Below are 12,112 nucleotides of genomic sequence, written 5' to 3'. Positions count from 1 at the left end.
CTTAGGCCAAGACATGATCTATTTTAGAAAGAGTTCCCCATGAGTGATTTTCAGTTAATATCTTTAATGTAAATGACAGGCACAAAGATTTAGGAAGGTGCTGGGGGGTAATACCATGTTAGGATTCTTATTGCCACAGCTATTATTTTGGCCCCAGACTTTACTGATAAATTTGGATAGGACAAAATGTATACAGGTGAAAGAAAGGAACTGTTTTGGATCTAATCTTTTTCTTTGTCATCTGAATGACATCAATCTTGAGACTATTCATGAATAATACCTAAGTGCTTACATGTGTTTCACTAATATTTATTTTATTTAATAAAGGGCTGATATTCATTAGGTAGTTTTATAAGAATCTATTAAAATATGAAATAATTCCAAGACTAAACAAATAGACATAATAATGCATATATTTGGATATGTCATATAATACACATAAATTATAATAAAATCAAAGTTTATACCATGAGGTTTAGACTGTATCAGAATTTTCTTCCATTTATTTTTGTATTTCTACCTCTTTTCAATCACATAGACTCTTGGAGAAATAAACTTTAGCAGTGAAACTAGAGTTGAGGTATCTTTTATTTTACATTACTCCTTAGCACTTTGCTAGGACTCACTTTTTAAAAATTTATAATTCTTTATATATTGGCTTAGTGTTCACAGATACCTCCAGGTAAGTTTTCATGCTCAATATACATCTAAAATATCCACAAATATTCTAGAAACATGAAACTTCAACTGAGGAACAGCTTAAAAGACCTGGGATTTTTGACATAATTGAAATAGGAATGAAGGAATTTCCTTAAGTACATTAAGGGTTCAGAGTTTTCTGTTTCCAGGTGCAATTGCTGGTGTCCAATCAAGATGTAGATAACTACAAGCAGATCAAGGCGGATCTAGACCAGCTTCGACTCACTGTAGAAAAATCTGAGTTATGGGTTGAGAAGAGCAGCAGCTATGAGAATGGAGAAATGGGTGAAAGTCAAGTAAAAGGTGGTGAAGAGCCAATTGAGGTTCGTTTGCAAGATATTTTTGGAAATAATGGTTTTTCAATTTCTTAAGTCATATGCCATCTAGCCAAAGTTGTTCATAAAGAAAAATTTTATTCTGAGTAATACTGCATCAACTTTTTATTTGCCAAATCAGTTAACTCCCTACACCTGTATTTTGGAATTAGTTCTCTCCAATTGCTATCACTTCTTAGCTCATTTGCCTACTTTTTCACTCTCTCTCCTTTTCACGATACATCCGACAGTCCAGGAATCAGGACAATAGGATGGAGTGAGATGGACAAAGAAGGAGTGGGTCCTAAGCATAGACTTGAATAAAGAGGTGAAGTTATGTCACCACCATTCACTGTGGCTGTTTACTGCCAACCTGTAACTTATTCCTTTCTTTATTGCATATCCTTATATAATACATAAAAATAGCTAACTGGAACAATCTGCTTTAGTGACAGCATGAAAATAGCAAAATTCTGCATTTGCTCTAAAGAGTGGTAAGATGGTGGTCCTATGTCTTCTGTTGTATAGGTTTCAGTTTTCAGTGGGTTAATTAGTTGCTGTTTTCACATTTCACTAAATACTAAATAACCATCTAAATTTTTTAAAACTGTATTTTAATGGTAACACTTAGCAGACCAATGCCAACATCATAATTGATAAGATATTATTTCTTAAATGCCTATCTAGTGTTTTATTTAGTTGTTTTTTAATCTGTAGGAATGTAGACTATTTAGGTAGGGTTTGCCTACCACAGCTTCTCTGTTTGTTGGAATACCCAAAGTATTGTGTAGTGAAAGGTGAAGATGGAATGGGAAATAATTTGAGTCCTCAACATGTGGAAAGGGAAGTTCCTCTGGTGGGTTCCTTGTCTCAGGACTACTTACCACTAATCTGCACAAAACTTTTGACTGAATCTGTTAGCACCTTTTTCTATGATTTTATAATGGAAGTTACTAGAATGTAGAATTTCTACTCCATATAAATTTCTTTCATGACCAGATTTGTTGTTGTTGTTGAAGTAGAGTTCTTCCATAGCATATTTAAGAAATAAGAGGACATTTCGTATTTATTTAGTACCTGCTATACATCAAGTCTTAAAGCAGACATTTTCATATACGGTATCTCATTTTGTATGTTACAACAAACTTTGGAGAGAGTTAGATCACATTTCTAAGGATGAGTCAGCTGGAGCTCAGAAAACCCAAGGATTTCGTCACTATTAGGCAGCTCTGCGTGACTCAGCTGAGATTTTAACCTGGGTCTTTCTGATGGTACATTCCAGGCTCTTTAATGTAAGACTGCACTTTCTGATATAATATTTAAAGGTAATAAGAGATGTATTATGCTTTCACAAGGTTGGAATACCTCTTCCTTTTGCAAATACATAATTTGTACATGTTCTGGAGAATAAACAAAACGTTGCTTCCCCTTCCAGAACATTGGATTTTTAAAAATAAAGAACAGCTCTAAACCAGAGATAAAAGCATTATGCTCTTTGTAAAAATTTGCAAAAAATCAGTTAAGAGTATAGGTGAGATGTTCCATGAAAGATGTGAGTCACTGGTCTGAAGTTTAAGTTCCTAATTACTGAAAGAAGTAGAGAAAGACCCTCTATCGTAGTGAATATCCATGGTACCCCCTTCTCAGTTTAATAAGCAATGTTTTGATGTAAGAAAGGAGAAGGTGTTTGATTGAGGATGCCTTCAAAATAAAACTGCATTCCGTGTGGTTATAAATCTATTTTTCTAGGGATTTCAGATGAATATAAGTCATGAAGCTGGAATTTATTTATTTATTTGTTGAGTACAGGATTTATCAGTTCAGAAAATGGTGATAATTTTAGGCACTTGAAGCAGGAAGTGATTTAATACAAGCAGTTGTATTTTTGAAAAGTCTGGAGGCGTACGCTTTGGAGGCTGCCCCTGGACTATTGATTTCAAGGTCAAACAGTCCTAGCTACGATTCAGAGGTCAAGAAGCTTCTTTGGTTGCTGCCGACACTGCTGCTCCAGCGCCACTTACTCACACCTGAAAAAACATGTGACCAGATAATGGAACACTCCCGTCTATCAGGATTTTCTTCTCAGCCCTTACAGACACAGAAAGATGGCCTTGAATGCATAGGGCATTGAGAGCATGGGTTTTGAGGTCAGATACCCTAGAATTTGCCACCAAGTATACGTGTGACTTTGGGCAACTTATTTTAATTCCCTAAGTGTTTTTTTAATAGTCTATTCAGTGGACACAATAATGGCACTTAGCTCATGGAAATACTGTGAAGATTAAGTGAGCAAGCTGTGCACAACGTGTGTCAGTGAATAGGACTCCGGTGGGAAAATATAAACAATAAGGTGACATGTTATCTACCAACACGTCAAGAAGTAAGGCTCCAGCTTTAATTCATTCATTTCTCAGTGTGGTAATTATTCACAAATAGACTTAATTTTGAGACTGGTCTTTTCATGGTTGCATCACGGCAGCAGCGTCCTAGACATTATGCCCCTGCGTGACAACACCAGGAAGGGGTATCTATGATTTTCATGCATTTCTGAGTCTCCTGTTTAGGAGCAAGAAAACCTTTTCCAGGCATCCCTTAGTAGGTTCTATCTCATGTCTACTTGACCAAAGCAGGGCACATGTTTACCTCTAAACCAATGGATTACAAGATTAATTCAGACTAAGTAATAGATGATCCTCAATCTCCAGGATACCCTCCCCTAAATTACAGTGGGAAAGGATAGATAGTAGAACAAAAATGAAATCTACTATCAAGAAAGAACAACCGACAGCATCTGCCAAAGTCAGTAGTCAGTGAATGCTTCTTATAATTATTATTGGTTTTTATGTACAGCATATCATGCTGTTGACTATGATGGATATCGAATTATGAAATCTTAGGGTTAAAATATACTCATAGGGGTATCAAGTCCAATTCCTGTGTGATATTTATTTTCTCTCTGAATACCTCACATGAGATATTTCTTAAAACCAAACCACCCTTCTGTGATGGCAAATTCAGTAGCTCTTGAGGTAGCACATTCTACTGAAATGAACACGTAGTTTAAGAAATAGAATATTACCAGTAAGGAGTCCCTGCAGTCCCTCCCCATATCCCAGAAGAAATCATTCTCATGAGTTTATGATTATTCCCTTGCTTTTCTTAATGGTTTTATCACACATATTTGTATTTCTGGAACATGGGGCATTTGGGTGGCTCAGTTGTTTCAGTGTCTGACTCTTGATTTCAGCTCAGGTCATGGTCTCATAATCTATGAGTTGGAGCCCTACATGGGGCTCCACACTGGGCATGAAGCCTGCTTGAGATTCTCTTTCTGACCCTCCCCTTTTCATGCACACACACAAACTCCCTCTCAAAAAATAAATAAAACAAAAAAATATGAAAAATATTTCATTTAGTCTGTTTTGGGTATATTTTTGTCCTCCATCCTTGTTTATATATAGCTGTAACCCATTGATTTTTTTCTAATATATATTAGAATGCACATTACATTTTATGCACATGTTTATCTAGTTAACTGTTGGTGGACATTTTCATTCTTTAAAGTTCTAGCGTTTTTAAAGAAAATTTGCTACCAAAAGAAATGCTACTTTGAAAACTTTTGTATGTCACCCGATGCACATGTATAAGAGACTCTTCCAATTAAAGACTTAGATGTGAGACCTGAAACTATAAAAATCTTACAGGAAAACACAGGCAGTAATTTCTTTGACATTGGCTGTAGATATTTTTCTACATATGTCTCCTAAAACAAGGAAACAAAAGCAAAAATAAACTACTGGGATTATATGAAAATAAAGGCTTATATTTATTTTTTAAATGCTTTTATATTTACTTTTATTTTAGAAAGAGAGAGAGAGAGAGAGAGAGAGAGAGAGAGAGAGAGAGAGAGAGAATGAGCAGGGGAGATGGGCAGAAGGAGAGAGAGAGAATATTAAGTAGGCTCAGTGTAGAGCCCAACATGGTGCTCAATCCCACGACCCTGGGATCATGACCTGAGCTGAAATCAAGAACTCGGACACTCAACCAACTGAGCTACCCAGGTGCCCCCAAATAAAAAGCTTTTAAACAGCACAGGAAACCATCAACAAAACACAAAGGCAACCTACTGAATGGAAAATATTTGCAAATGATATATCTGTTAAGAGGCTAATATCCAAAATACATAAAGAATTTATACAACTCAGCACCAAAAAAACTGAATAATCCAATTAAAGGTGGGCAGAGGACCAGGGTGCCTGGGCAGCTAAGTCAGTTGTGCATCTGACTCTTGATTTTGGCTCAGGTCATGATCCCAGGGTCATGGGATTGAACCCCATGTCCGACTTTGTGCTGAGCATGGAGCCTGCTTAAGATTCTCTCTTCCTCTCTCTTTCCATCCCCCCTCCCTCTCTCTCTCCCTTGTCCCTTCCTCCTTCTCATACTCTTTCTCTCTCTCTAAATAAAAAAGAAATCTACTTAAAAAATGGGCAGAGAACATAAGTAGACATTTTTCCAAAGAAGACATACAGATGAACAGCATGATAAGATGCTCAACATCACTTATCATCAGGGAAATGCAATTTGAAACCACAATGAGATATTGCCTTACATGTGTCAAAATAGCCAAAAATCAAAAAGACAAGAAATAAGTGTTGACAAGGATGTGGAGAAAAAGGAACCCTTGTGAACTGTTGGTAGCAATGTTAATTGGTACAGCCACTGTGGAAAACAGTATGGAGGTTCCTCAAGAAATTAAAAATAAAAATACCATATAATCCAATCATTGCACCAGTGGGTATTTACCCAATGAAAATTAAAACACTAATTCAAAAAGATATATGCAATATATGCACCCTTACTTTTATTGCAGCATTATTTACAGTAGCCATGATGTGGACGCAACCTAAGTGTCCATTGATCGATGAATAGATACAAAGATGTGGTGTATGTATGTGTACACACACACACACACACGAATATTACACAGCCAAAAAAAAGAATGAGATTGTGCCATTTGCAACAGCATGGATGGACTTAGCATTATGCCAAGTGAAATAGGTTGGACTGAGAAAGATAAAAACCACATGATTTCATTCATATGTGGAATCTAAAATAAAACCAATGAACACACAAACAAAAAGCAGAATCAGATCTGTAAGTACAGAGAATAAACTGAGGGAGAAAGAGGGGATGGGCAAAATGGATGAAGGATAGGAGATCTAGGTTTCCAGTTAGGGAAGGAATAAGTCACTGGAATAAAAGGCATAGTACAGGGGATATAGTCAATGATAATGTAATAGTGTGGTGTGGTGACAGATGGTAGCTACACTTGGTATCATAATATAGAGAGAAGTTGAATCGCTATGTTGCACACGTAAACTGATGTAACATTGTGTGTCAACTATCCTCAAATTAAAAAAAATTAAAAAAGAGACTTCAGGATATATATTTAGGTGTAAAACATCTAGTGCGTTTATTTTTACCAAATAATGCCAGTTGTTTTCCAAAGACCGAGTGACACTCCCTCCAGCAATATATGAGAGTTCCTTATCCTCATAACTGCTGTTTTTTACGCTTTTTCCATTTCTGACAATTGGGTGCATTGACACATTTTCTCTGTTGTGATTTTGCTGGCATTACTCATGAGGTTGAGCCTATTTTCATATGCTTATTGGCCATTTCACTTCCACTTCCATTTTAGATTAGGTTAAATTTTGTATGGGCAAGTTAGGTCCTACCAATCCATGTATACCTACTACTGAGGCTAAAAATATTTAAAAAAAATTTTTTTTAGTATTTATTTATTTTTGAGAGAGAGACAGAGTGCGAGCGGGAGAGGGCAGAGAGAGAGGGAGACACAGAATCTGAAGACACAGAATCTCCAGGCTCTGAGCTGTCAGCACAGAGCCCAACGCAGGGCTCGAACTCACGGACTGAGAGATCATGACCTGAGCCGAAGTTGGACGCTTAACTGACTGAGCCACCCAGGCGCCCCAAGGCTAAAAATATTTTTGACTGCAAGTCATGATTATCCTATCCTATAAGTTCAAACTTGTGTACAATCTTTTCATCTGTTATTTCTTTTTCTCTTACTTTGTTGTATTGGTAAGATTTTTCCAGTATAATGTTGAAAAGATAATGTCTTGCTATCCTTGTCTTGCTTCTGATCTTTAAGGGAATAATTTTAATATTTCACTGTTGAACATAATGTTTATTATCCATTTGTTTTGTAGATACCCTTTATCAATTATAGAAATCCCCTTCTATTTCTAGTTTGCTAATTTTTACCATGAATGGTTATTGGCTTTAATTAAATACAGTGTAAGCATTTATCAGATTATGTTCTTTTTCTGTAATCTTAATCTGCTAATTTTTAAAAAGTTTTCATTGAAGTTCTAGTTACTTAACATATAGTGTAATGTTAGTTTCAGGTGCACGATATAGTGATTCGACACTTCCATACATCAGCCAGTGCTCATCACAAGTGCACTCCTTCATCCCCATTACCTATTTCACCCATCCTCCCCTAACCTGCTAATTTTTTAAAAAAATGTTTATTTTTATTTATTTTGAGAGAGAAAGAGAGCACAAGGGGGAGGGGCAGAAAGAGAGGAGAGAGAGAATCCCAAGCAGGCTCCCTGCTGTCAGCGCAGACCCCGCTGTGGGGCTTGTGGGGTTTGATCTCACAAACCATGAGATCATGACCTGAGCCAAAATCAAGAGTCGAATGCTTAATTCACTGAGCCACCCACGCACTGCTAATTTTAATAGCATGACTCATAAATAGAGCTTCTACCATAGTAACCTTGCATTCTAAAATAAATATATCTTGGTGATAATTTTTACATTGCTAGATCCAGTTTGCTAAGATTTTGTTTAGGATTTAACATCTATGTTGTCAGTGAGACTGGCCTGTAATTTTCCTTCCTTGTACTGTTCCTGTCAAGTGTCACTAGCAAGGTTAGACTGATTTCATAATAAAGTGAGTTGCAAGATCTAATCCTTTCTGTGCATATGATTAGATATCTATTCCATAAATGTTTTTAAAAATATTGTTTATAGTTTATTTATTTTGAGAGAGAGAGCGAGCATGAGTGAGAGGGAGGCAGAGAGAGAAGGATAGAGAGAGAATTCCAAGCAGGCTCCACGCTGTCAGCATGGATCCTGATGTGGGGCTTGAACTCACAAACCATGAGATCATGACCTGAGCTGAGGTCAGACACTTAACTGACTGAGCCCTATTCTGTAAATGTTTGACAAAGCTTATCTGTGAATCTGCCTGGGCCTTGGATTTAGTTTGTGGGAAGATTTTAACTACTGATTCAATTTCTTTAATGGATATAAATTAATTCAAAATTTCTATTTTGGGTCAGTTTGTTTTATTTTTCTGGCCATATGCTTTCGTTTTCAAATTTATTGGCCTAAATTTATTGATATTCTTTCATTATCTTTTAACATTTCTTCTATCTCTTTAGCTTCAGACCCCTTTTTTATTCCTGATATTGTTTACTTGTGTTAAATTTTTCTTTTTCCCCTTTTGATTTCACTATTTGTGTTGTATACTTCTGTGGGTTCTGACAAACATACAATGTCATGTGTCATCTTACCAGCATTGCACATATTTTGATCATCCTTTTTAGTGAATCCATTTTTGGCTTTGTTGAGCTTTTGGTTTGTTATTTTGTTATATTTATTCTGCTATAACCTTTTATGTTTCAGATTTTAAAAAATTTAACGGTATAATTTCCTTCTAAGGAACTGCATTCCACAAATTTTGACAAATGCCATTTATATTATTGTTCAATATTAGATATTTTAAAATTTCCATTATGACTTCTTCTTTCTCCCAGAATTACTTGGAAATGAGTTCTTAAATTTCCAAATGTCTAGACGAAATTTATCCCTTTTTGTTATTGAATTCTTAATTAATTAACTTGTGGCAAGAGAACGTGGTTCTGATGCCATCAGTTATCCCAAATTTGTTGAGACTTGCTTTTTGGCCTATTATATACCATCAGGTTTTGTAAATGTTTTATGTGGGCTTGAGACGAATGTGAACAGGCATAAGGTTCCTTGTATATGGGTAGTAAGTCAAGCTTATTGTGTTTAAAATTTTTCTTAATGTTTATTTTTGAGAGACAGAGAAAGACAGAGTGTGAGTGGGGGAAGGGCAGAGAGAGAGAGGGAGACACAGAATCCAAAGCAAGCTCCAGGTTCGGGGCTGTCAGCACAGAGCCACTGTAGGGCTTGAACTCACGCACCATGAGATCATGACCTGAGCTGAAGTCGGACGCTTAACCAACCCAGCCACCCAGGTGCCCCAAGCTTCTTGTGTTTGAATCATTTATCTACTTACTAATATTTTTGTTTTCTTGACATATCCATAATTGAGAGAGATTTGTTGACATTTCCACTCACTAGTAGGTTTATGAATTTTTTCCTGTAGTTTTATTAATTTTTACTTTGTATGTTTTAAGGCTATTTTTGTTTGCTTGGTTTTCTTCCACTTAACTTTTTAAAAAAATTTGTGTATAGTTGACATGTTTTAAAAACTTTTTTAATGTTTATGTGTTTATTTTGAGGGAGAGAGAGAGAGTCCATGCACACAAGCAGGAGAGGACAGAGAGAGAAGGAGAGAGAGAATCCCAAGCAGACTCTGTAGTGTCAGTGCAGAGCCTGATGTGGGGCTTGAACTCACAAACCATGAGATCATGACCTGAGCTGAAATCAAGAGTCAGACACTTAACCAACTGAGCCACCTAGGTGCCCCTAGTTGACATGTTTTAAGGCTATTTTATTTGATGCCTATAAATTTAAAATTAGTTTTTTCTGGGAAAACACCATTTATCGGTTGAAAGATATTTTCTCCCACTTCTGATGATAATATTTCATGTCTTCAGGCTTCCGTTGGTACTGTTGAAAAGTTGCTGTCTGTTGAATAGTGGTGCTTTAATTCTGAAACTGATTAAGTGTATGTTAAAATTTATGATTGCTTCAATATCTGTTAATTTCCTTTTCATGTTTTCCCTACCTGGGACTTTGTGCTGAATTGGAATAATTTTTTTAGACTCATATAAGTCGCTCTTTAAATATGTCTTATCTGCAGTCCACCTACTGAGTTTGTAACTTCAGTCATTATATTTTTTCATACTTGCAATTTGATTTTTAAAACAATCCTTTTGGTCATTTTTGATCATCTTTTGTTGCTTGCTAATTTTTGTGATTCCATATGGCTATCTTTTAGACTGTGTATAATAATTCCAGGATCAGAATACCTTGGGTATTTTTTTATGATTCTCACTCATGTTGCCTGTTTCCTCATATATTTGGTCATCTTTGATTATGAGCTCATACCTTTTTTTTAATAGACTTTTTTAGAGCAGTTTTAGATTTAGAGAAAAACTGTGCACAGAGTACAGTAAATTCCCATATACTTCCCCCATGGTCATATTGTCATTAATATGGCACATTTATTCTTCGATAAGCCAATATGGATACATTACTATTAATTAAAGCCCATAAGTTTACTTTAGGTTTTACTATTTATATTGTACAATTCTATGGCTTTTGACAAATGCAAAACGTCACACATGGTATCACACGGAATAGCTTCACTGCCCTAAAAATCCTCTGTGCTCCACCTGTTTGTTCTTCCCTTGTGAAACCCCGAGTCCGGGAAACCACCGATCTCTTTACTGTCTTTATTTTTTTGCCTTCTCCAGAATGTCGTATGGTTGGAATCGCACAACATACGGTTTTTGGAGACTGGCTTCTTTCATTTAGCAGTACACATTTGAGGTTCTTTTATGCCCTTTTGTAACTTGCTAGCTCATTTCTTTTTATCACTGAATAACACCCCATTGTTGGATTGACAACAGTTTACCCATTCACCTATTGAAGGACATCTTGGTTGCTTCCAGTTTGGGGCAGTTACGAATCATGCTGCTGTCAACATTCGAGTGTGGGATTTGAGCTCTTATGTTTTCGACTTCGGGCATGGAGGTTGAAATTGGGCATATTTTCCTCCTGAGTATTTGTATTTGTGATTGCCTTGGCCTGATGCCAGGGGTCGCTGCTGGCCTGAGACCACGATGCTTTCTTCTCCCACATCTGTCTGAAGGCAGGAGTCTCAGGTTTAGTTCTCCAAATTTGACACTTGTTAGAACTGACTTCATCTATGTTGCTAGCATTGGCATTTACCTTCAGGAAACCTTATCATGTTGCCTTGAAGCTTAGAGTTCTGATTTGGTTTCAGGTTACTTCTTTACTTTTCTTCCTTTTTTTTTTTTTTTTCCCAGTAGATGGAAGATGGGGTTTTGGAGTTCTCCTTTTCTGTGAGCCCAGAAATGTACTTCAAATAGGTTCTTTATCTAGGATGTAGCTGTTTTGTAATAGGAGGGTTATTTGCAGTTTTAAGTTTGCTACTCTTGCAGGAGTCCATGGGAATGTGTTTACTTAGATATTTAGTAATTTAAAAAATTTATTATGAACTCATATCCTATGGAACTTTATATGTGTAATTCCTCTGAGGGTTATGTTTAATCTAGAGAAAATTTCATTTGCTTCTGTGAGGCACTTTAGGTTGCTTTATTTTTTGTAACTGTATTAAATAATCTTTTTGGCTTTGGACCTTTGAGGGCCCTTTAATAGTGGGAATTCTAGTCACAAATCTTTTTTTTTTTATAACTTTTTTAAATGTTTTATTTATTTTTGAGACAGAGAGAGACAGAGCATGAGCAGGGGAAGGACAGAGAGAGAGGGAGACACAGAATCTGAAATAGGCTCCAGGCTCTGAGCTGTCAGCACAGAGCCAGATGCAGGGCTCAAACTCACAAACTGTGAGATCATGACCTGAGCTGAAGTTCGATGCCCAACCTACTGAGCCACTCAGGTGCCCCTCTAGTCACAAATCTTAAGTGAAAATGGGCTTGTCTTTGTATGCAGGAGCTCAGGAGAATTCTTTTTTTTTTTGGCTTTGACCAAGCCAAGGCTAAGTCAGGTATCCCTTTGTTCTTCTTTGGGCCACATCTTTTCCTGGTTTATTATTCTGGATATCTCCTTTAAGGATTCCTGGTTTGAAGGCAGGGTCTCTAATCAGA

At 36.5% G+C, this 12,112-nt stretch overlaps 1 protein-coding gene across 2 annotated transcripts in view; it reads left to right on the top strand.

Moving 5' to 3' along the window:
- Window positions 1-12,112, top strand: part of ITPR2 (inositol 1,4,5-trisphosphate receptor type 2) — a 508,158-nt gene that overhangs the window by 205,538 nt on the left and 290,508 nt on the right. For both annotated transcript variants that reach the window (XM_043561419.1, XM_043561418.1), the window contains exon 26: window positions 849-1,022. In XM_043561419.1, coding sequence (XP_043417354.1) covers window positions 849-1,022 — 174 coding nt within the window. The remainder of the gene's footprint in view (window positions 1-848; window positions 1,023-12,112) is intronic.

This window comes from Prionailurus bengalensis, chromosome B4 (genome assembly GCF_016509475.1).
Source record: "Prionailurus bengalensis isolate Pbe53 chromosome B4, Fcat_Pben_1.1_paternal_pri, whole genome shotgun sequence".
Taxonomy (NCBI): Eukaryota; Metazoa; Chordata; class Mammalia; order Carnivora; family Felidae; genus Prionailurus; species Prionailurus bengalensis.
This window is presented reverse-complemented; position numbering and strand designations above follow the sequence as displayed.